The 25,439-nt window shown below is 48.4% G+C and overlaps 1 protein-coding gene across 2 annotated transcripts in view; it reads left to right on the top strand.

Moving 5' to 3' along the window:
- Positions 1–25,439, top strand: part of dennd1b (DENN/MADD domain containing 1B) — a 96,317-nt gene that overhangs the window by 34,638 nt on the left and 36,240 nt on the right. Inside the window, exons 4-11 of one of the 2 annotated variants that reach the window (XM_035413047.1) lie at positions 3,846–3,895; positions 4,887–5,006; positions 9,147–9,216; positions 11,307–11,387; positions 12,722–12,781; positions 14,640–14,693; positions 15,125–15,235; positions 22,866–22,966. In XM_035413047.1, coding sequence (XP_035268938.1) covers positions 3,846–3,895; positions 4,887–5,006; positions 9,147–9,216; positions 11,307–11,387; positions 12,722–12,781; positions 14,640–14,693; positions 15,125–15,235; positions 22,866–22,966 — 647 coding nt within the window. The remainder of the gene's footprint in view (positions 1–3,845; positions 3,896–4,886; positions 5,007–9,146; positions 9,217–11,306; positions 11,388–12,721; positions 12,782–14,639; positions 14,694–15,124; positions 15,236–22,865; positions 22,967–25,439) is intronic. The other variant, XM_035413048.1, reaches the window with a different exon arrangement.

The raw sequence follows: 25,439 nt of genomic DNA, 5'->3' as shown, positions 1-25,439 counted from the left end.
ACGCTGCGGAGCCCAGTCCAATGGCAGATGAAAGCCTAAATGGGGAAAACCCCCGAGGCCACTTGGCACTCAGTTAATGATGTTTCTGGCTTAGCATTTCAGGCATATGCGGCTAAATCTCCACTCGGGGGGCCCAGAGGAATATCAGCGTGTCTCCTTTAGAACAGAACTGCGCTACGTCGCTGGCTAATGTATTCAGCTGGTAATTTTGGAGCTTGTTTCCCCCCCGTATTTTACGTCTTTGAAATGCGGCTCTGCTCCGGCCTGGCACTGTGGCGCATGGTTACTCATTTTTTACATTGTTTTAAAATCAACATGCAATGGTCAGTGCCTTGCCTGGTCAATTCAACAGCTTGATTTTAAAACTGGTTCATTTTTGATAAGTTTGGATGTTGCAGTTTAATTACAATGTCTGAAAATGGATTAAACTGATATTAAACTACTTAAGCTACTACTGAAGGATGTTTAAAGACGTGCAATACTGTTTCGCTGAACATTGCATAATACCCAGTCACAGATTTGATGATATCAAATTTTGCAAAAACATTTCAGGAATGGAAGTTTAGGTAACATTAGAGTTTTGTAAATATATTGTAATATTAATGATAATACAGTATACTGTAATTGTTATGATTCCAAAAATGAGCAAATTATGTTTTAACTGATAGCTGGCTATTGCAAATGTACTAACACCCTGCGCACGCCGTCCAGGTCTGTACAGTCCTCTTTCGTAATATTTCAGAATTTAGCCGCCATCTTGTTGCGTGACCTTTGCCGCGGGCCTCTGATAAGTTCGGGCCTTATCCGGAGTCTGAAACGCCGCGCCGTAGGGGGGGAAGTGCGATCTGCGCCGCGGTTTCAGACCGATGCGTTTTCACCTTAAAGGCCGGAGAGCAGGACAGCAGGCCCGGGGCGCGGCGCCTTCCTCAGACAGCCTCGCGCGCTGACCCTCAGGTGGGACGCGGCCGACCCGCCGGCGCCGAGGTTGTTTTTGTTAGCGGCGTCGCCAGGTCACACGGGCTGTTTTGAAGGAACGCAGCAGGTGATTTATTGATCCTCCTGCCCTCTGAGCGCGGCGACAAGCCCGCGACAGGGCCGCCGGGACGCCGACCGCCGTCCTCAGCGTTCCGAGCGGGCGGCCATTTTAAAAATTTGTCACCCGATCCTTTAAAAAAAACAAAAAAAAAAAACGGTTTCCAGGGTATTAAACGTCTTTTATCGTTAGCTGAACCCCCCTCCGCCCCCCCGCTCGCCTGTAAAGCGGCTTCCTCCATTATGTATTTTAACATGTGCCTTTTTTCATGCGCGGGCCCTCATTGTCATGTATGCTAGGGGCCTGCATGAATACTCTGAGCACCCTGGGCTTTTGTGGGATGCGCTGAGAGGATCTAATTGGGGCAGGGGGGCGGAGGGCACAAGTTCCAGCATTGATCTGCGTGGAGCCAGCCAGCCCTGTCAGGGGAGCTTCTGCCACTGACACGGGCCCGCACCATTATACAGCAGCCCTTGGACCTGCTGGCTGGCTGAATTTTAAAGAGCCCAGGTTTAAAGACAGATGCCCCTGGGGAGGGCTGTTGCCAGTAGGGAGAGAGGTGAGAATGGAGGCCATTCTCCCCCCCCCCCATCCCCTCTCTCACCCCCCCCCCCCCCCCTCGCCTCCCCCCCCCCCCCACTCTCCGTTTTGACAGAATGACGAACAGACTACCGCTTACATGAGTTTTACACCCTAAACAATAACTCGGGGGTTGTTTCGGGGGTGCTAAATTAAACTCTGGGACGCGGTCAGCAGCTGCCGTGTTGCGAAACGCGGATTCTTCTGGCTAGCCGTGATTTTTTAATACATTTCTGTTTTGGGGGGTGGGGTGGGGGGGGGGGGGGGGATGTTTACGCTTTCGGAAAGGGCGTCCGCGATCCGTTAGGTTCAGCCGCGGATGTAAACGGGACGTCTCCCGTCTTCGGCACGGGCCCGCACGCCGCCCGCCGAGCCGCTCCGGGGATAACGGATGGCGGCGCGGCGGGGGCCCCCCCCGTTCCCTCCAGCCGGCCCCCGGAAGCCAGCGGCGAGCGGCGGCGTCTCCGGCGGGAGCCGGCGCTTCTCCAGCGGCGGCGCGGATAAATAAATAAAGAAAGAAAGAGAGAGAGAGAGAGAGAGAGGGAAAGAAAGAAAGCGGGCCGGGCTCTGATAGCAGGCCGTCGCCGTGGGACCCCGGCGGAATGAGACTGCTGTCTCACTGAGTGATATCCCTGTCTCAACAGTAAATAAATAATGCAATCTCAGAGTTCACCCGCAGCCTCCAGTGAGCTGTAAATGTATTAGCTGCTTTATATTCTTTTGTCTTGGGAAAATGGTTTTTAAAAAAAAGAGAGAGAGAGAGAGGGAGAGAGAACAACAACAACGAAAAGTTTCCCAATCGACTGCTCTTCCTCTTCCTTTCGGCGTAGGGCCCCGTGTCACCTGAGCGGGCGGGAACGAACCGAGGGGGGGGGGGGGGGGGGGCGTGGCCCGTCTCCGTGGGTAACGGCTGCGTCGCGCTCGGGTTTGCGTTAGGGAAACGGGCGCTCTCGGCCTGCTGGCTGTGTTTTTGCCGATCTGCAGGGATAAGCGCGTGCGTGCGCTCATTAAACGATGTTGAACGACGCGCCGTGTGCGATGTATGGGTCGGCTCGGGTCGAAGCCGTCGCGTTTTTGTTCGTTCGGCCGACGAGTAGCTAAGGAGCCGCGGAGCAGAGCTTGCGTGATCCTCGACCGCCGTCTCCACGGCCCGCGCCGCGAGTTCTTTCTACCGCGAGCCGTCCGGCGCGTCGACCGAGCGCCGAGCGCGAACCCGTGAGCGCCCACGAGCTGCTCGGGAAGAACACGGCCCGGTTCATTTCTCTCGCTCGCGTCCGCGCCGAAAATATACGCCGCGGCCTGGTTTAATGGCACCGATGAAGCGGGCGGCGGCGCCGGGCCCGTTACCACACAGACAGCTTCGCTAGCGCGGGCGGGGCCTCCGCCATTCGGACCGGGCCGTAAAGCGTTCTCACCCGCGCGGGGGAGTCAGCACGCCGTACGCGCGGTGAGCGCCTGGAGCGCTCCATAACATATCACCGCGCATACGTAGCGGGTTATAATAAGCAGCGGGACGAGCGGAGCCGAGACGCGTGCGTACGTCCGCGCAGCGTCGGAGCCGTGGGAATGCCGCGCGGACGCCCGCCCGCCCGGGCCTCCCAGACTCCCCTCTTTCCCGCTTAAACCCTCTCCACGGACCTCTCAATTTCAGTCCCGCGTCTGATTCCACCCCCTCCCCCTCCCTCGCCCCCCCATCCCCAGCTCCCCTCCTCACTCCCTCACTCACTCGCTCGCTGTTGTTGTTCTGTTTTTTTTTTTCTTTTTTTTTGGAGCGGGGATCAGTGGCGGCTCCCCACGGCTAAGGCCGCGGTGCGGCACCAGCAGACGCGTCTAACCCATATGGCGCGGCGCTGGCTGTAAAAACCCATATGCTGCCGGGGAGGTGCGGGGAGGTAGTGCCCTCCGGGCCGCGCCTCCTCGCCCCTGCCGCTGCTTAGCTATTGTCGCAGCAATCTGCCGACGCCTCTCGTCTCATTCCGCCCCGACAATCGATGAGCTTAATCGCGGCTAATTATTTAAGCTGCGGATCACCCTCGTGGTGCGGCGCTCCCCCCCCCCCCTCGTTCTGTCACCCGGGGAACGCCGCCGTGCCAAAAAACCGAGCCGCGCCGAGTCTCACTTCCTGGTTTTTTTTTTTGTTTTTTTTCCCCTCTTTTGGTTGATTTCTTCTTTATTGAAAGCTTAATTTTGATTGGTCTCCGCGACGCTCTGACGTTTGAACGTGTTTCCGCAGGAGGTGCTGCAGACCGTGCCCAAGTTCTGCTTCCCCTTTGACGTGGAGAGGTAGGACTCTGCCGCCGCCGCCGCCGCCGCCCTGCCCCAGCCTCTGCGCCGCGGCCCCTGTCCCGACCCCCGAAAAAATGTGCACCAGAACCACCCACCAGGAAACACGGCACACCTACTGTTAACCGTTTTGGGGTTTCTCTGCCAACTCTCTCGTGCTTCATGCCCTTCGCTGAGTGCTCATACTGTATGTGAACGTCAATATTGTTACGGAGTCAGTCTCTCTGTCAAGTAAGTTATTTAAAATACATGCGCAAAAAACTTTTAGAATAAGGAAGCGCATTGAGCGTTTGCGTGAACGTGATTTTTGTTGGGCGCAGTTGTAAATAAGCAGATATGAAACGGGCATTTGGCAGTTGGCTGTGAGCAGCGCAGCTGAAGAGCAACGTTGGCCGTGTCTCTGTAAACAGGGTGTCTGCGGCGCTGGCTCTTCCAGTTTCCCGGGCACATTTTTTTTTTTTTTCTTGTGGAAAATAACATTTAAAAAGTCCCATTGTACAGTTTTGTCAGTGGGGGCTGGGAAATCCTCCAGCCTTCCGCCGAAGCTTTACTGCTGCCATCTAGTGGGGGAAACGGCCTTTGGAAAAAATCAAAGCGCTGTTTGGAGCGGAACATCCCACATTAATTGAGAAAGTTGTTGTATTAACTTTACGCTGCAGGAATAGGGGTAATAAGTGTCAGATGTTTCGCTCGCTGGCTTAGCGGGAGGGGACGAGTTTACCAGAGTTTAAAAGAGCCGTGGCAAGCAGGAACAGCAAAGTCACCAAGAACAGAAAGGGATTTATTCTCCAGAATGGGGAGCACACTTTTCTGGCCAAACGGTCACGGAGGCTTCCGGTGAATTAGCTGCACAGTTCCTGGTGTGTGTGTGTGTGTATGTTTTTATGTGGGGATACTGTATTATAGAATCTCTGCAGTTAGGGTCCTTATTGCATCATTGACCGATCGGCAGCTTTAGTGAGCTTTAGTTTTGTTTGGTCTTCGTTCGCAGAGTTTCGCAGAATCAGGTGGGCCAGAACTTCACGTTTGTGCTGACGGACATCGAGAGCAAGCAGAGGTTCGGCTTCTGCCGGCTCACCTCCGGCTGCAGGCTGTGCATTTGCCTTATCAGGTACGTGAGCGTCGGCGTCCTTGCACAACGGATCGCTCTTGACAACCCTGCACGTTAGCAGTACTGTGTATATGACAAAATATTCTTATTCCAAAGATGGTCATTTGAAATATTAGATTTTTAGACAAAGTTTGCACGGTATTGAAATTAATTCATTTAACGCTGGAAGAAATGAGTGAATACTTTATTTATGAAAATAAAACAACCAGGTTGGACAAAGCAATGTCAGGAACTGCATGAAATGGAATTTAGAGCAGTTTTAAAGGCGTGTTTTAAAAAGCAGTCATTCGCGGGCGTGCTCGTTGGTGTGAGTTCGCGGCAGCGTCGGGCGAGGTTGCGAAACCACGGTAACGGCGTGCGGCGGATATCGGCGGGACCCGGCGAGCCGCCGCCGCCGAGAGCCCTCCTCCTCCTCCTCCTCCTCCTCCTCCTCCGAGCCCGGCCGCCGTGGCCTTTGTTTCCCCCGTTTCCCCCACCCCCCCCCCATCCCCCCCCATCCCCCCATCCCCACCTCCCGTGCTGCTGGCACAGAAGAACGGCACAGACAGTTTCACCATAATTATGCATGAGTCCCGCTGCCAATTAGCAGAAGGCTTTCCTGTCCCTCTCGCTGAGTTTTACACGGTAATTCATTTGACATATGATGTATAAAATGCATTATGCATTCTGAGTAGTTTGCATGGCTCGCTTCATCCGTGGTATGAAATTTACCGAAAGTTGCTGCTTTAAAAAAAAAAAAATAGAGGGTTAAATAAAGGTTTTTTTTTGTGTTTGTGTGTGTGTGTTAACCCACATCTTTGGTTATTAATTGCATTTGAAAACCACTTGAAAACAATGAAGCACTTGATAATAGTGTTAGTAATATTTAAATGTGCTTTCCATGTGAAGTGTAAGCATTAATTACTTGAGTAGGGTTAAATGTGGAAAGATGTGAAATGATAGAATAGATTTGACATTGTTATAATAAGTCATAATTAATATTTTATCTTAAATGAGAACAAGCTCATGAAAAGTCACATTTTATGTATTTTTCATTAGCCGTTATTTTTATGCAAGAAGAGGGGAAACTTTTAAATGACATTTTTGGAACGCATTCTTTGCTGTATAACATCGCATAACATTTCAAAAGCAGTGTGCTCTCAAAATTCTGATCAAAATGGATGTCCACACTGAATCTTTTGTTCACTTGAACATAAAAGAGTCATTAAATCCGTTTGCCTCCATTTCATTGTCGAAGTGTTGGTGCTGTAAAATTGTCACCTATACGTACGTGAGAAAATCCCCCTAATGAGAGAGGGACACTCTCTGTATCCGTGTGACTGGGGCGCAAGCTGAAATCCGGGGTCCCTCTAGGCCGAACCCCTTTAAAAGGCAAACGTTTCCATTTTTACACTGTTGTTTTTTTTTAGCGTTTAGAGAAAAGACTTGCGGACGTTTGAAGTTTGAGGACGAAACGCGGTTTCCTCCGTTTCGTTTGATTGCATCGACTGGGATTCCTGTTAGTCTCGCTGCTACGAGTGGCCACTTAGCAGCCTGGCTGAAAACGTTTCCTTTCCTTTACTTAACCTTTAACCCGGAAAAGTTAGAGGTGTAATCAAACCTGGCTGAATTGGCAACAAGGCGCGAGAGGACTTCTGCTTTCTCAACATCGCCGGTGATTTAAGACCCATCCAGGGAATGAAAATAAAAGAAAATTTTATTTATTACTTTTAACGACACACGCCGACAACTGCAAGAAGATCTTTTATGTGAAAATATATTTAAAACTTAAATCAGACATTTATAATAATATGCTATATGCCTGATGGTTCTGTATTTCTGTCTTTAAAAAAGATATTTGCATTTTAAATGACTTTAAAGCAAAGTGTCACACAGGAAATGCTTAAACGCTCGGATTAATAAAACAAGCGTTGATAATAAAAAATCGAGCTTTCATTCAAGTGCCTAGTTGTGACTGTCTCCCTCCACATCTCTGGACGTAATGGTAAAGGACGTGGGGGGGCGGATTATCTGGTTTATTCTGCGAATATGCAGCACTTAGAGAAGATGTGTATTTAGAAGAGCAGGAGATTGAAGGCGTCCTGCATACTTCGGTTTGACAAATGTTCCGTATCTGAGGATTTGTGGAGCACAAACAGATCCGCTATGCGAATTGCAACGAGTAGGAGTGTCAGGAGTTATCTAAAGTTTATTAAAAAAAAACACTCAAACGCTTTTTTATTACGTTTAAATAAAACAATATGCCGTGATTCACTGGGTGTCCCTCCCCTGGATATCTTGATAAGTTAAGGTTCGCTGCTCATACACCGATAATTTACTTGGCTTTAAAACAAAAGATTTACGAGCCCTCCGTTTAGGAGTATAATGAGTCTGACGGCTTTGAGCCCTGTCGAGCTTCCTTGACAAGAAAGGCCCGTGTTTAAAAAACCCTTCAGAAATGAAAAATGAAGGATTAAAATTCAACAGCCTTACATTTTAAACAGGGGGGGGGGGGGGGGAGAGAGAGAGATAATGACTACTCTGCCTTGCATTGGGAAGCTTGTTGAGAATTTGTATGTAACCTTTATGTTAGCGCACAGCCTTGGAAACACAATGTGTGCGCAGGGTATTTATGTGAGCGTAGGGGAACACCGCTACCCCGCAGACATTTTCATTTCGAGAGTGTGACCTGGTTATTGCAGTCTTCATGCAGACGTCAAAACACTGGCGTGTTAAGAACTGATTGTTTCAGGTTAATGGTCAGTCAGACTCGTGATTCTCGCGCGCGGCTGCCTTTCCCCTGGAACGGCCCGCCATTGGCCCGCGCGGATTTGGCGATATGAAAATTTTCATTACGTCCCACTTTGTTGTTTTCTTGTTGTATGTTAATTCCAGTCTGCGGAGTGCCCGTTGACCCATAACGCAATGAGAACTCCCAGCATCTACTGTCAATACCGCTCTCCCCGAGGAAAATGAACCATTATGTTCACGGATAGAAATTGCTGTCCTGTGTAACAAAAAAAAGTTTCTCAGTTACAATTTCAGATAATTAAGTTTCCCTTAATTCAAATCGACCCTTTCATTGAGAGATGTTGATCCAAGTGGGCTCAGTAGGTTTTCTTCTGGTTATTAAAAATCTGGTGTCTTAAATGAGTAACTTGTATAATCACTCATTATTATAGGTTAATGCATATTTATATGCATAAGTTAATGGTGAAGCTTAAATTAATGTCCACGGGTCCTTATCGCATTTCAGTTGGTTGCAATTTTAATTATTTAATTAAATTATTTTTTTCTATGTAATTAATGTGCTGGGCCTCCTATATCGTACCATGTTTTCTGTTTTCTGAAACGAAATGGTAAACTTCCAACTCTCAGTCGTATAAACTGTGTCCGTGCCAACATTTCCAAAGCGAGAAAAACACTGAAATTGTCAATGGGTGTACTGTGATTAACCTGAATACACAAACAGAAAAACTTTTTGTTTTTCTGTTTAAATAAACGATGATAGAGATGCCTGTGTTTGGTAGAAAAGACTGCCAAAAGGAGGAGTTTCCTGAAGTGTCTCATGTGCAGGACTTTGCGGGGGAGCAGCATGCTTGTAAACAGTCACGTATCTGCTCATTTATTGAGTTCAGCAGTGATGTTTGGGTGAAGGAAAAAATAAAATAAAATTAAAAGCTTGTGTCGAAAGCACAGACATGGCAGCTATTCCTGAGATGCCAGTACCCTGAATAAGCGGAACGATTATGAGCACCAGACCACATGCTAATGCTACATTGCGTAAAGAAACAAGACACAAGGGAACAAAACTTATTTTCAATTGCTTGTTTATGCTTGGATGTATTTTAGTTACAAAATATAGTAATGTATACATATTATTTTCTTTGTTAAGTTATAACCTATACATTTATAATCATTGTTTATTACAATTGAGATGTTGAATTCCATGTTAAATTTGGTTCTTTTTTTTCCCCTTACCTGATTGTACTGCAAATGAATTCTGGTTGAGACGAATGACGGGGGAAGTGGAGTTTTCAGGCTGCAGTTGTTTGGCGAGAGCAGTATCTGTGGGCTGTATGTTGGTAAAGGCGGGAAATGTTGGATGTTTTGTTTGATTAATGGAATTTTTTTTCCACGATGCATTCTCTTCTTTTGCAGTTATCTCCCATGGTTCGAGATTTACTATAAGCTGCTAAACACTCTGGCAGACTACTTGGCAAAACACCAGGTGAGCTTGTGGGGGTACTTTTATATCATGTGAGAGAGGAGAAACAAGTCCTCTTAAAGTTATTATAATGCAGCAGACTTACTTTCTGTAGACATTCTTATCTCACGGCAATAGCTATTTACGGCTGCATGACATCAGTTCATTGGAGATATTTATCTACATATGCACATACGCACACGTGTACAAGCACACAAATGTTGACATACACATGCCGTCCTTTTGCAACGACAGACAGTAATCCAGCTATGTTTTACTTTGGCGTCTCAGAGTTCAGGCCCCAGCGCGCTTGCAGCCTCATCGCTTTCCGTGTCGACACTCGAGCGTAAATGTGCGCGCGTTACGGTGTGCTATTTCCGGGTCTTTATCGCTCGGTGCGGCGGGAGCGCTGCGTTTTTGGCCTTCCCCGAGCGCGCTGCAGATGTCGGCGGTTCGTTTTCAGAGTCGATTTTGCGACATGCCGTATCGTTACGCGCAGACCGCTTTATGGCTATCGGTAGAGCTTCGGAGCGAATGCTCTTTTAAAGGACTCCTTCCGAGGGAAGACCCACGGAAGAGAAAGCAAACGGCGAATGGTGTCAGCCGAGCCGGGCTCGCGTTTGCATGAGCAACACGGGCAATCTGTACTTACCCGTATTAGCGGTTTTGTTGATATTACACCGGGAGTCAACCCGCGATCGTTTACGGGAAAACACATAGCTGGAACAAATTACATGTCACCAAATGTGTTTCTCTGAATATTAAGGGGGGGGGGGGAGGTAGTGGGGGGGGGGGGGGGGGGCTCAGAAACATAAAACTGAGAATAGGCAGCTTGAGTGAAAGGAGGAGTGTGGGCCTAACGAGGCGGCGTTTGAGGGGGAAACGAGAGGCAGAGCTGGGCTAGGCTATCAGCGCTGTGTCACGGAGCTATGCTAAAAGCCGCTCGGAGAGCCTTCTCGTGCAAACACGACGCGGGCTGAGTTTGTTTAGAGTGGAAGGGCAGAGGGAGGAAACGTGCGGCGTCGTGCTAACCACCCACAGTAGCGGGGACTGTTTGTTCTCTGCAGGCTGGTTTATCAAGCGCGTCCGTTCGCTTTGTTTATCTATTTATTTTTTTTTCGGAGAACTTTGTCGCGAAAGAAGTATTCCTTTAGCTCGCTTTAGTTCCCCTGCAAAATTTCGAAAGCCTAAACCAAGATGAAGGGACAGCAGTCTGGTTGGCACTTATCCAGATATGTGAGAATGCTGCAGCCTGGGACTTTTAGATTTTGACTCTAAACAGACCGAAATTAACCGTTCATTCCGAGGTTCGTGTGCTCTGCTGAAGGGAGAGTCGCGGCGACGTCGACGCAAACCGGCGAGCGAAGCGGTGGCGTCCGACTCTCGCGCGCGAGCGAGCGAATCCCGGTTTGCCGTGAGGCCGGGCCGCGGCTGATCCCGCTCGGGCGGACGGGAGAGAGCGGAGCTGACAGGCGAGGGGAGGACGAGCCGCCGCGCTTTGAGGCCCGGGGTTAATGAAGTGCTCCCCCGGGCTACGTTATTGCCCGAGCGTGTGAGCAGGGGAGGGCCTCTCGTGACACGAGCACCCCCCCCCCCCCCGTCCCGTCCCGTTCACGCACGCTCGCCCCCTCCGCGGAAAGGGCCGGAGACAAAGCCGAGCCTTCCATAAACCCCCCCGTATACCCCCCACCCTCCCGTTTGTCCTTATGGTTTTGACCCGTGTGCTAGCAATAACACCCCTGTCCCGAAACGTAAAAACACACAGAGCCCTGAGAGAATGAGTTACGGTCTCCTGTAAGGGCTTGTAAAATTCAGTCTCAGATCTGGGGCCGTTCGGTGGCGAAGCGGATCTCCGACGGCCGTTACAGACGGCTGCTCGAGCGGAGGCGTTCGGCTAATGACGAGCGAGCGTCGTCCCCCACAAATCACCGCCGGCCTAATAAGCGTCTGCAGCGGTGCGGCCCGCCGTTTCTAACCTCACAATCGCTTCTTAAATGTGTGTCAGTGCCGTGTTTTCTTTTTCTGTTTTCTGTAGGATTCCTTGCAAACGGAGCGTTTGCAGTGGACGGCATTCGCGCACTGATACCTCATTTTATTTTCTGTTCTCCCTGCAGGAAAATGACTTGAACGACATGCTAGGATCGCTGTACGGCCACCCGGTGCCGAAGCCGGACAGCGCCGTCAGCCTGAGCGTGGTGGGTATGAGCGGAGCGGGGCCCGGGGCCCGGGGCTGACGCTTTGTTTGGAAACAGAAGTGGGTTTAATAGCGCTGCTCTCCGATAAGCGGGGGGCTGGACACTGTTAACCTGATGGCCACTTACACAACTCATCGTGCCTCGCTGTAAACTGCGGGGCACAATGTTTTTAGGGCCGTCCTCCTGTCAGTGGGAACGCGTCTGTGATATAACGTGTGCGTTCAGCGTTTTCTCGCCGCGTTTCCGGCGATGTTCGAACAACGTTCACCAGTTTTCCAAGGAAATGAAAACACGCGCATGGGCTGTCTGTTCAAGCATATGCTAACCACTCTTTTTTTTTTTTCTTTTTTTTGAGAGGCCATATGTAAAGCATTTCTTTCGAGAGCCACTTCTACAAAGGTAGCATAATGTGTTGATTTAAGGATTTCACAGTTTCTTCTTTAGGATAAATAATTGCATACTGCATTAAGGAACCAGGCCATACAATGTAGTTCATATAATATATATTTTTCATATCAGGTTATTTAATTTCATGTTTCCTGTTTCCAAGCAAGCTTTATGTTAAATTATTATTTTTAACCACTTTATTTGTAGTAAATAATTAGGGCAGAGATATGCTGTAAAACTATGATTATGTTAATAATCTGTGCACATCTAATGTTAGCATTCTGGTATGTGTGTTTTTCTCATGTTGTTTATTTGTGAGCTCAGCGCCAGAGAGCGTGCACACTGAACGCACTGTGGCTAAACCAGGTGCCATGCATTTGCACAGTTTCCCTCGCCCTGAACTTTTAAGACTGGAGCTTTAGACAATGAGAAATACAAGGGCATTAAAGACGGCAAGGGCCGATGTGTGCTTTTGCTTTCCTGGGTGGATTTGTAATGCTCCAAGACCTTTGCACCTCTTTTGCTTCTAAGGATTGGACTTTTGAAGGCATCATTCCACAGAAATGGTCCTGAAGGGACTGGTTTTATCTGGGTCAGTTCAGTTTTTTCAGAAGCATAAATGCAGTGTTTTCGCTCTGGAGAAAATACTTTTTCACACTCCTTTTTCTTCTAATTGTGATAATATAGTCATGTGATGAATAGTTTTCACGGGTAAGCCAATCAGTTGCTCAGAAAAAATGTGATTAATGACACAAAAAATGACACAACGCCATTACAAAAAACAAGATGGAATTTAATTTAATTTAATGTTGCGAAGAAGTGAAGTTTGATATTTTATTGATGAACTGGAATATTGTAAAAGTTATTTTTATTTAATAATGGCAGCTAGGATCAGCTTTTCCCTTTCAAGTGTGAACTTTGTTTTACTCTCTTCCTCAATGTGCAAGAATGAGCGGTTTCATATTGCCACTGGGCAAGTTGTGAAAGATCCGCAAAGCCAGAAGCCGGTGAGTGGAGAGAGAGAGAATGGACTGAGAGAGACAGAATGCGAGAGAGAGAGAGAGAGAGACTGCTGAGAAATTGAAATCACTTCTGTAATCGCATGGGAACGCAGGCTTTCCAATTTCACCAAATAAGCCTCTCTATCTTTTAAATGCAACAAAAACAAACTATCCTGGGCCTTGGTGTCTGTTTCTTCTTCTCTTTTGGAAAACAATCAAACTTTCTGAATGATTAATGGTGTTCAGCACTACTGTATTCTCTTTTTGAATATCTGACGTTTCTGCGTTTAAAGCTAACACAGTCGTACTCAGAAAATCTCCTTGATGCCTTTCCCGTTAACCCACATTTTATCCTTTTAATACAGACGATGTTTATTAAGTAATTCTAGATCGCGAACAAAAAGCACGCGATACTGTCATTAAAATGTACAGCACGTCGCAATTCAGAATGATTATAACACGTCTCGTTTTGATGTTGAACAATTCAAGCGCAGTTGGTATTCTCGGAAAATGCGTCAAAGCCTTACTTTATGTATGTTCCCAAATGAACGACAAGACTATTAAAATAAAAATGAAAATAAAAGTGAGATTATGATTACTTTCATGTCTTTCCGGACAGAGGCATGCGGTTTCCAAACGGCCGGTTAGAGCGTGAGCGTTAGTCCTGCTCCGCGTGCTAATGAGCGGCGGTCGGAGTCCGTTGCGGCGGGCTCGTGCGTTCTGTGTGAGTTTGAGGCGCTCTCTGGCTCTACGGCGCGGCCTCTCCTTTCTCCGGAGGCCGGTACCGGGTGGCGGGCTGTGCTCTGTCCCCCCGCGGGGCCTTCTGGGGCTGGGGCCTTCTGGGGCTGGGGCCGAACGGCCGGGCGCCCGGCGGGTCTGACGAGCGGCGGGAGGCCGCGTGGGCAGCGGCGCTCGGCGCGGCGCTGATTGTGCACGGGGGGGGGGGAAGCGTGCGCGGGTTCCGGGGGGTTCCGTTAGCGCCGCCGAAACAGCAGGCAGCGGCGTTTGTGAGCGCGGCGATTTAAAAACGCCCGGCGATATAAACGCCCCGACGACAACGCGGGGTTTTTTGTGAACACCGCCATGCGCTCGCAGGGGACGGTCGGCTTCCGGGTTTCGGATCCTGACACGGCACAAATTGGACCCAAATTGGACCCAAATTGGACCCAAATTGGACCGCGGAACGCCGCTCAGACACGCTGACGTGCACTCTTAGCTCCCGAGCCCGCTGTTCCACCGGGAGAGGTGATAAAGGTGACGTGTTTACGGCAGAAGCTTTCGCTGTGCAGATAAATAAAAAGCCTTTCGTGCATGCTAACTGGAGGAGCTGTGCTAAGAGACAGAAAGCCAGCAGAAGATAGGCAGCATAGCAGCGTAACGGGAAAGGCTGCTTAATGCAGTGAACTTGAGCACACTGCAACAGATGGGCGTAATTGAAGCACAACAAAGTGCGGACTAGCCCGGGGACAAATGGCAAGTCATTGGGCAGGCTGGGACTCCGACCTTCACTGTCCTGCTTTCTGCCTCTTTGATCCCAACATTGAAGCGCACTGCTTTCAATAGCCAGAGAGTCCTCTGATCCTCTTGGTCTGGTCTGCTGTAATCCTTAATAAAGACCTCATTTTATGCAGCGAGACTGCCTCCTTTGTTATGCAGTCAATTGGGATTGGTGTTTATATCGGGCTGCAGTGTGTGCATTGCCGCAATTCAAACAGTAAGGGATTCATGCAGACAGTGAGGAAGATGAATGGTAAATGAGGGAGTACAGTGAGGGTTTTTTTTTTCCTCTGCTCGAACGGGCTTGTTTGATGACGGCTGTTTCTCTCCCTCTGCTCTCTCCTTTTGGCCTCTCCTCGGGCTCCAGCACTCGTACTTCATAGCTCCTGATGTTAACGGGATCCCCACCATTCCCGAAAGTGTAAGTTGAGTTTCATTATCCGAGAGAAGCCCGTAAATTGAGCGCGAGCGCTTTTTGCGGCAAACGAAGCGCTCCGTTTTAAATGTCGTAGGAAAGACGGCGCGCTGCTCTGTCTGCGCAGAATTACTTTAATTGGGCGAAAGTTGTCAAACTTTATTAAGACTGCCATAAATATTCCCTCTTTAAGCTAACATGTAATTAGACTGCTGCCAGGATTTCCCCTATAGTGCAGACTGGTCAGTCTGTAACACACAAGCTGAAGACATGCTTCTGCTGCTAATATGTTTTCGTGTTCAATTTTTCATGGCAAAAGGGACGCTCTTGGTTAGACACGCTCAGTGTTAAAATGCACACTGTAACTGTTTAATGTTGTGTTTGCCACTTGGTTTGCTGACAAAACCGCACAAGTTACCGTTCTGTTTTCACCACAGAGAAATCTGACTGAATACTTTGTTGCTGTGGATGTGAACAACATGTTGCATCTCTACGCCAGCATGCTGCATGAACGACGCATCATTATTACCTCAAGCAAGCTTAGCACTGTAAGTACTGTATCTTCCATGGTCACCACAGGTGGTTTTGCTTTACTAAACCTACAGTAAGCCCGCAGTTCAGATTCAGGTGCATTCTAAAGGCCCTGTCTTAGGCATGTATACTTAATTGTATTACTGAAGGTTGTGCCATTAAGACAGCATGGCTTGAAAATAGCCATACACAGTGACTAGGGGTTGGGTAAGTCGAATTGCCACTAGTAGCCACTGTATTAGCCATTGCACTTTGTGTTTTTTTTTCTTCAAAAAACACAAACGTTTCCAGCATCGCTGCTGAATGCTAATGGCGAGGTGGAGGGTGGAGGGAGGGGGGGTGATTTATATCCCAAGAACTCAAATGGATAATAAGGCAGGCTGTGTAAATAATGTTGGGCTACGATTTACTGTACTGTTGTAAAGACGTACTTTTCGTGAAAATAGTGTTTCATGCCAATGTTTTTCGAGGTGTTGACCATATTCCTTTGCCTGTAATTCATGTTTTTGTTTGAGCTCCACCAGGCTAAAGCACAACGGTGTATTGCCGTTGCATAGTTTTATAGCTACAGTAGCTGGGTAGGAAGCTAGCTCTAGAAAGTAACGTCTACTGGAATTGACATACCTGAACCTGCTTTAGATTTTTTTTTTTTTCGACACGGTTTTTGATTTTCTACTATTATTTATTCATTGACTTCTTATGGGCATGCAGACAGCTTTCAGAATATTAATGTTTCATTATTTCCAGCCCGATGTCAAAGAGGACCATTCTGTTGCCTGCAGGCATCTCCCACTTTCCATCGCCAGTTTCACCTGTTATTTTGCAGATTTATTATTTTTTATTGTCATCCCTTTTTTTTTTGTAACATTTTCAGCCTTTCGTTGTGTTTTCACATCTGTTTACTCCTATTATTGGCCACCACGGCCAAAGCTGAGACTGTGAATAGGTAAAGTTATTTCGGATCACATACCCAGGGTGCGTGAATCCATGGGGTGTCGTTGTCTAGGCGACACTCATGATGCACAATATCAGCTGTTGATAAATAGGTTATCTTGCAGTTTTTTTTAACACATCGAATGCCTTGTCAAGTTGTGAGTGCTGATTGGGTACTGCGGTGTCCTAAACCAGAGGATCCTGTTTGACCCTTTGGAACGGAACACCGGTGCGAAAAGGCGGGAAAACCTGGCTGAACGGTACGCCATGCGTGACTGTTACCCGTGTGTGGTGTACGCCGTGCGTGACTGTTACCTGCGTCTGGCGGCTGGGCGGCCGGTAGCTTCAGTCTCCGCGATGGGATTTATTTTGTGTCTGGCCCAGTGTCAGCGATGGGTCAGAGCCCTTGAGCGCTTAGTCTTTTTTGGCGAATCGTTCTTCAACGATTGAAGAGTAAAAAGTTATGGCGGGGCCCAGGAAACGGCCCCCAGCTGATCGCAGGAGGGTTCGTTTATGCGATTGGCGGCTGCTCCACTGACACGTTAGCAGACGGGTGATTTTACGTGGCTCTGCCGGTTCCACTGGAAACATGTCTTTCATGTACGCATTTATTTTTCATTCATTCATTCATTCATTCATTCATTGCATCTTGCCTTGTCGTTGTTTTCCGGTCACAATGGAATCTTTAGTCTCCATTGAGCTGCCGCCCATGGAAATCTTAGGCACGTATGCTTTTGCTTTTCTGAATCGTCTCAACGCGGGCACAGATCCGATTGAGTCATTACCAGTCATTGACATCCCAAACAAGTATTTAGGCGGACTGCAAACCTGAGGTACTGAGTGTACCTACCATAGCGAGGTTCTCGTTTTTAGATTTAAAGTTTCTCAATTTTGAGAGACGGCGCTCCAATATAAGAAGTTATTTTTTGGCCGTTTGTCTTCGGCTGGACAACTTTATGTCCGGCAACCTCTAAATTATCAGTTATTGCGTTCCAAAACGCCTCCTCATGCTCCGCTCCAGGCCCGTCCGTCCGGAGAAGGGAGTCTTCGCTTATCTGCTCCGTCTGATTGCGGGCCAAATATTTATGACAGTTCGTGGAAAACGGACAAGTGATGTCATCCACGCTCTATCTGCCCCGGCCCGGGCCGCTATCTGAGGGCAGAGAGCGCGACGGGCGGGAGCGGACTCAAGGACTCCCCGAAGACTCCCCGGAGGGGTCGGGAAGATTACTCTATCTCTGAGAGTTTCGTCCGCCTCGAACCGCTACGCCGCGTCCACACCGGCGCGCACGCGTGACACGGAGGTATGGAGCGTGAATTATTAGCGCTGGAGGGCGAAGGTTTCCTCAGTTTTACGGATTTAATGATTTTATTGCCGTGTCCTTTTCCAAAACCGAGAAGGAGGCGAATTGATTAATGCCCCCCCCCCCCTTTTTTTTAGTTGTTGCGGTAAAGCCTTTGATCATAAAAAGTGCAAAAATACCCTCGTAAACCAAGTCACGTCCCACGTGAGGAGGGGAAAGCACGGGCCGAAGCGCGAGCGCGTGTTACCGTCCGCCCGCCAACCCGGCCTGGTTTTTCCAGTGGACGGCGTGGCGGCGGGTCGAGCGCTACACGCGGCGCGGCGCGGTCCGGTCCGGTCCGGTCGGGCCGCTCCGCCGAGCCGCCCCGGATGATAAAGGCGCGCGGCGCATGCATTATGCATGCCGCGGGCGGGCCCTCCGCGCTCGGGCCCCCCCAAGTGAACCCGCTGTGCCAGTCCGGCAGAACATGGCCGGCGCGCTCGCTCGTATTCAAAGCAAAGGAATAAATCATGATTTTACAACAAGGCATCAGTTGGCTTATTGCTGTTTTGTGACCGGAGGTGAGGAGGTACCCCTGTTTTAAGGCCGTGTCGTCGGCTCCGGAGTCAGCCAGGCGCGCAGGCTTGTCATGTGCCAGTATAATTGAACTGCATCAGACTTTCTCTAACTAGTCAACTGGGGCCGCGCGCTTGGTCTGCGGGACCCCGACTGGCCCGGGCCTGACAGCAGCCTTCTCATCATGCTGTCAGTGTTATGCTAACAAGAGCTGATCCTCCGTGGCCCGTAGTGCTAGCCACAGAGGCTGCTGCGCTTCCACGCCACACTCCTTTCTTTCTTTCTTTTTTTTTTTTGTTTTTTTTGTGGGGCATCGTCTGTGCTGTTGTTTTGGTTTGTGTGTGTATGTGTTTGTGCGTGCATGTGTGTGTGCGAGTGAGTGTGTGCGTGCCTGTGTGTGTGAGTGTATGTGCGAGTGTGTGTGTGAGTGTATGTGTGTGTGAGTGTATGTGCGAGTGTGTGTGTGTGTGTGTGAGTGTATGTGCGAGTGAGTGTGCGCATGGCGTGCGTGTGTGTGTGTGTGTGCCTGTGAGTGTGTGCATGGCGTGTGTGTGCCTGTGTGTGTGTGAGTTTATGTGCGAGTGAGTGTGTGTGAGTGTATGTGCGAGTGAGTGTGCTCATGGCGTGTGTGTGCGTGTGCCTGTGTGTGTGTGTGTGTGTGTGTGTGTGCGTGTGTGTGTGAGTGTATGTGCGAGTGAGTGTGCTCATGGCGTGCGTGTGTGTGTGTGTGTGTGAGTGTGTGTGTGAGTGTATGTGCGAGTGTGTGTGTGAGTGTGTGTGTGTGAGTGTGTGTGTGAGTGTATGTGCGAGTGAGTGTGCTCATGGCGTGCGTGTGTGTGCGTGTGTGTGTGTGTGCCTGTGAGTGTGTGCATGGCGTGTGTGTGTGAGTGTATGTGCGAGTGAGTGTGCGCATGGCGTGCGTGTGTGTGCGTGTGCGTGTGAGTGTATGTGCGAGTGTATGTGCGAGTGAGTGTGCGCATGGCGTGCGTGTGTGTGCGTGTGCCTATGAGTGTGTGCATGGCGTGTGTGAGCCTGTGTGTGTGAGTGTATGTGCGAGTGTGTGTGTGTGTGTGTGTGCGCATGGCGTGCGTGTGTGTGCGTGTGCCTGTGTGCGGCGTGCGTGTGTCTCTAGCCCCCCTTTAGAGAGCGCGTGTTGGTTTAATAGATATTTCTCCTCCCGTGCCGCTCTGTGTGCTCCTTTTGTGTGGCCTGGTGGAAGGGGGTGTGCGCGCCTCCCCGCCTCCCCCCGCTTTCATGCCACACCTGCGCAGGTTTCTCAGCGTGGCGGCAGGCGTTTGTCAACAGAAAGGGAAGGAGCAGCAGTAATTGGAGTCTTAGAAAAAGGCTGGGAGGAACAGCCCCGTGCTTCTGTGAGTCAAAAATGACTGCGCTATTGTCACAGATGTCAGGAGGAATCGCTCCTGTTCACCATTTGCAGGAATCAAAGCGGTTCGCTTTTGCACCCTTGTTTTTAGGGAACAGGTTTCCTTGTTTCTATTTACTCTTTTATACAACGCAAAAAAAGTGTTGCGTTTCATAGGGAGAAATGGGTAATTGATATTGCACTCTCCAGTGCACTGCGCGGTTTTTTTTCCTTAACAGAATGAATAAGGAAAGGGAGCTCGCCATATACTGTATACGCGAGACAAAGAAGCATGTGAATTTGTCAAAGAAGCATGTGAATTGATTTTTTTGCGGTGTAGAATTACTTTCTCAATTTTCGCAAAGAAAGAATGTGCGGCGTTAGATTTTTGGATTTGGTTTGTAAGGCAAGCCTTTTTTAATGGTTTAACAGAGCTTTTGAAAACCTTTTTTTTCTTCTCCAAAAAACAGTATATGTATGTAATGGTCTTGGATTGAACATATGAACTAACTAATGGGTGCTGGTCTCTTGTAACCGGCACTACATGGCAGGTTGCACTTTTTGTGCATTCTGTTGTTTTGTTGATCACTGCACTCATCACTGCTGCTTTGCTTCAGTGGCAGAGGATGAAGCCCCTTTTTTACAAAGGGACATATTTGGAGAAGAGGGATTTTTCACACCAGATGTTGAAATTGTATGTGGTGTTACTTTCACCGAATGGATCAGGACCAACCGTAATGACTCAATGCAGACCAATTCAGAACGTGAATTATTTGGTATTTTCATAACCATATTTATCCATAAACAAAAAAAAATAATGTGTACTATGACCATAACAAGTGAAGAATGCTATTCTGATTTTCCTTCATGTTGCATTTCTCACCTTTAAAGGGGGACTGCGAAATCAAGTATTAATGATTGTTTTTTTTATTTATTTTTGTGATAACCAAGGGAGTTTTAGGATAACCCTCAAGGTTTGACTTGAGTCTAACCCTTTGAAGTTGGTGGTTTCGGTATAATCTGTGACCCATTTTAGAAGAGGGGGCATCTATTTGTTCAAAGACAGATCTCATTAATGTGAGATGAGCCTCGGCAGGGTAAAAGCAGCCCCTAAACAAGCCATAATCCAGCATTTGTTCTAGAGGACTGTATATGTAATTCTCCGTTGAATGGAATATTAAGCACAGGGCTCTTTGTGGGCCGTGTAAGCCATTTGGCTTCCTTCATTAATTATTTATTAGCCTGGCAAGAAAAAATGTTGTTGGGCTACACTTGCGACTTGACTGTGTGCAGCCGGGGCGAAGGGAGGCCGGGCTCCAGATTGGCTTTTCTTCCTGGGGTTGGGAGTCCTGGCTGCTAGGCTGCCGCGGAGTTCCGTTTTTTTGAGCCCGTTACGCGGAAATTATTCCCGCTCCCGTTTCGGACCGTTTCTTATCTGTTCCTCGCTTTTGGGAAGGAGCAAAGAAAAAAAAGAAGAAGAAAACGATAAAGACTTAATCGGTTTAAAAATGTTTATCTTGGTCCCTCCTTTATCGGAGATGCGGAATCCCTTTAAACTTGCGTATAAATCAGACCGGTTGCGCTTGTTCCAAGGCCTTGCGGAAATAATTGGAGTTTGTTTTGTGAGCCGTTGCTTCCCAGTACCAGCAGCTTTAAGGGTGCTGTCCTCGCTGTGGTGAGGCGGGGTGTCACACACACACACACACATACACGCACACATACACACACACAGACACACACACACACATACACACACACGCACAGACATACACACACACACATACACACACACATACACACACGCACACATACACGCACACATACACACACACACACATACACACACCCATACACACGCACAGACATACACACACATACACACACATACACACACACAGACACATACACACACGCACAGACACACGCACACATACACACACGCACACACACATACACACACACATACACACGCACAGACACACACACATACACAGACACGCGCACAGACACGTACACACACGCACACACACACACACACGCACAGACGCGCACACACACACACACGCACAGACACACACACACACACACGCACAGACACACACACACAAACACATACACGCACACATACACACAAACACTCTTAATTTCTTCTTTATTCTTCAGACCTACAGTACCACCTCTTAGAATTGATTTTGAAGTTGCGGCGTGGGTCAACCAACTCTTAATATTATTTGTATTCGATGTGGTGATATTTTTCAGGCATTGCCTGCATTCATTTAATTGGTGCTGCAAAGCGACTTAAATGGGAATTCAATCTGGGGTGCCGCCGACATATTTATTTATATATACAGTAAGCGAACGACTGCTTTACACCCTCTTGTCCATTATAATTTCCCCAAAGCAATTGTACCAGGCGTCAGGAGAGTGCGTGCGCGAAGCAAGGCGCCAATTAATGTTAATTAATGCTTAACTATTGTGAGAGAAGAGGCATTACTCCGCTGGAAAATGGCAGCGAAAAAAAAAAAAAATCTCGCCTCCCCCGAAGAAAGCACAAGCGGCGGACACGGCGGCGGCGGGGAGGGATGCGGACGCGCGCGCGGGCGTCGGGGGGGAGATTTATTTAGCTTCGCCGCCGCGCGCCCGTTAAGCTTGGCCGGTTTGCTGGTCAATTGTGACATTGTGTGTGTCAGTGAGCAGGGTCTCTTGATAGTTGGGAGCTGTAGTTCGCACATTACCGAAGCTCCAACTGTCGAACATACTGGTCCCCTGGTATTTCTCCAGCTCGCAGTCTCTCTTGGCTAGCTCATGTTTCATTCTTTGGCAATTTGCCCTAATGATATCCCCGAGGAGCCTTCAGACCTCTGTTCTTTTTCCATATTTAATCATGTTATTTTAATCTGGGAGATGAGCAAACGGCAGTGTGCAGGTCATTAGAATTGGCCATGCTGGGGGAAAGCACCCCGCAAATTTTATTTTATTTTTTTGTTTTTTTTGAGGATGAGACAAAGACGGTAGCCCTCACACAGATATTGTTTTCTCCCCAAGTTTGTTGTTTTTATTTTTGTACATTTATATCATTGGTAATATTTCTTTCCTGTTTGAAATGTGTTTTTTTTTTTTTTTTTTTTACAATCATTGTATGCCCCCATTTCCCTTTGCTTGTAAATGTCCCTCACAATACTGTAACATCAGACTCAACACTGCGATCAGTGGTCACTGTGTTGATAGGAACCAGAGGGAAACCTAACAAGGCATTGGACGGTCAATTTCTTCTTTATGAAAAAAAATAGTACATTTAAAAAACGTCCAGGCCAAGACGACCAAGCTAAATCATGTTTATTACATGCTGTTTTTTTTTAGTTTTCGGTTGTGTGCGTTTCCGTTAGGCTGTTAGCATGCGGAGACGTTCGTAGCGTAGCGTGTAGCTTGTTGTATTGAAACACTGTTTGGCGTGACTGCTGAGGCCCATAATCCTTTGCTTTGATTCTTCAGTTAACTGCATGTGTTCACGGGTCCGCCGCCATGCTGTATCCAATGTACTGGCAACACATTTTCATCCCCGTGCTTCCTCCTCACCTCCTGGACTACTGCTGGTAAGGTCACCAACGCCTCCTCGACAGCTTTCACATGCTGGGCTCAGCCATTTAAGTAGCGCCATGCCGACACTCATTCCCCGCTGCTGCCGTGTCCACGGCGGGCACAAAAAGGAAGCCGAAAGTCTGAATCTGATTTTAAAAGATGCAAGGGATATCCTTCACATCAGCGCGATGCAAGGAGAACCCATGTTTTAAAATGAAAACCCGTGTTTTACCGTGGTTAAACTTATGTGATCTTTCAGAATCACATTTTTTTAAACGCTTGTATTTCCTATGCAAGGGTCTGAACTAAAATAGGTTTTTCCCCTCAAAATTTTATTCACCCTTAAGTTCTCTCCAAATTGGAGATGCCCTAAATCTTGGTTCCTCTGAAAATGTCCAAATCAAGAGTGCGGCTGAAGTAGGATTTAACTGTGTGGTTGCCCGCCATGTTTTGCTCACATTGTTAGCATTATTTGCTCCGTTCGGCCATCGCTGATCCTAACCATTACAGGTGTGGGGGAAATGCTCGCGGTGCGTGAGAGGGGGTTGGGTTTGCAGTCAGATGTGGCGGGCTGCGGTTAAAGCTACAGCGCGCCCTGAAACGCCCGGGCCCACCGCTCCTGTACGGCACGAGCGCGGTCTGGGCGTTTCCTCGCCGAAACCTGGAGGTGCGGCTTAACTTTGAGAAACGCCTTAAATCTTCTCTTCAAAAAGACGAGTGGAGCGCCTTACGCCGGGCGGGACGGCGGGCGGGGGCTTTTGATGTTACCTCTGGCCGCTAGCTCACGGCGATGCAGAACACCTCTCCCCAATCTCTTTCCTTGATGATAAATTGAACGAGACGGGAGCGGTGCGTATCCGAAGCGTGCAGGTACCCTGAAGGATGACAGACCCATTGTTGTGCGAAGCCATTGAAGCGGGGGCCCCATAGAGACGCGGAAGGGTGGCTTCCCAGCGTGACCCTGCCTCGCAGCGCCTGGCCCCATTTCATAGCTCTCCCTGTTAGACTTCTCATCTATTTAATCAGACGGCCTCCCTTTTCCTGTTGATAGCACCATTCAACGGGTCATTGTTCTGTCATCGTTTTTATGAATGGCTCGTCTTAAAGCAGTTATAATGCTTAAAAAAATGAAAGGAGACTTGAGTAAAAATATTGTGATAAGCGCATTAGCTTTTTATATAAAAAGAAAAAGGTTTTTTTTTGAAGCTTTTTTTTATATTTTATATTTTTTATCGATATGGGAGAACACAGGCCTCACCAGAGCACGATATCAGCCGACCCTACTTATCACACCACAGTTTGCACAGACATGAATCAGAGGAAGACTCTTCATGTGCAGTGTAGCAGGCAGACTTGAGGGAGCCCAGTCGACCAGCGGGGGACGCTGGCGAGGGATGAGATGCTGTAATCCCGCCCGACTGAAACCCTCCCGTCTCTGGGCGATGCGCGAGCCAATCGCGCGCCGGCGTTGATATTGACTTTATCTTTGCTGTTCCCAATGCAGATCTTTGCTTTAAATAAAACTGAAAACGCATTTAATTTACTTAAAAGAAAAATAGCATTGCATTCACACCGGAATTAGAATAATGCTGTTTGGAGTCATCTTCTGATTCGTGGGTGGTCTCCTTTTTAACACAAGTACAAGAAAGACTTTGTTAACTATAGTCCATTCGAGGGGAATTGCTCTCTGGCTGGGCTTGATTGTTTGGGCCCGGCAGAGTAAACCCCGCTGCATTAGAGCAGGAGCTGTCAGAGGCCGCGCAGTCGCGCTGGACAGACGCGGCTGCAGGGGCACGTCCGTGTCCCATTAACAGCGTAACCTGATTGAGCCGCCGCTATAACAGCTACCGCAGGAGCCAAAACACACGAGATATATCTAATTAGTGTCCCCCACCCCCCCCCTCCGCACGCCCCGCAAATACCGCTCGCCAATTACTCTAATCAGATTCTCCAGGCGAAACAAGGGTTTCCAGAAATACTGCAGCGCGCTGACGAAGTTCACTACACCAGCACGCTTTAAAACCGATTCGGTTTTTATAAGATACTTTGGCTTCCTTAAAAATGATTACGATAATAAGAAATAAAGCCTCCTGCTTCCCATTTGAATGGCTGTCATGGTTTTGATCATTTGAAACTTTGTTTTTCCGTCGCAGCTGTTCTTGAAGGGCGATGTGATTTCTGAATGATTTGACTGTGGGATATCCGTCTCGGTTGTGGCTTTACCGTTGGCGACGGTGATGTCACAACTCAAGCAGATCAGTTGTCAGCAGCGCCCGTCATCCCAATACACGGTAGAATTCCGCGGATCGCTATGCTGGTCCACGCGTCAAGATCAAAGTGTCTTTAAAGAGAGAGAAAAGGATGCAAAATGCTATTGCATCACAATTCGGAGAGATTCAATGTATTCACAAACTTTATTGCTGGTTGTGAGCGATTTTCAAGCAGGCGTTGGCTGTGTTGCTAATGGTTGTGGTTTGGAATTGTGTC

The sequence above is a fragment of the Anguilla anguilla genome, chromosome 4 (genome assembly GCF_013347855.1).
Source record: "Anguilla anguilla isolate fAngAng1 chromosome 4, fAngAng1.pri, whole genome shotgun sequence".
Lineage (NCBI taxonomy): Eukaryota > Metazoa > Chordata > Actinopteri > Anguilliformes > Anguillidae > Anguilla > Anguilla anguilla.
The sequence above is the reverse complement of the archived record's forward strand: the minus strand, read 5'-3'. Positions and strand labels throughout refer to the sequence as shown.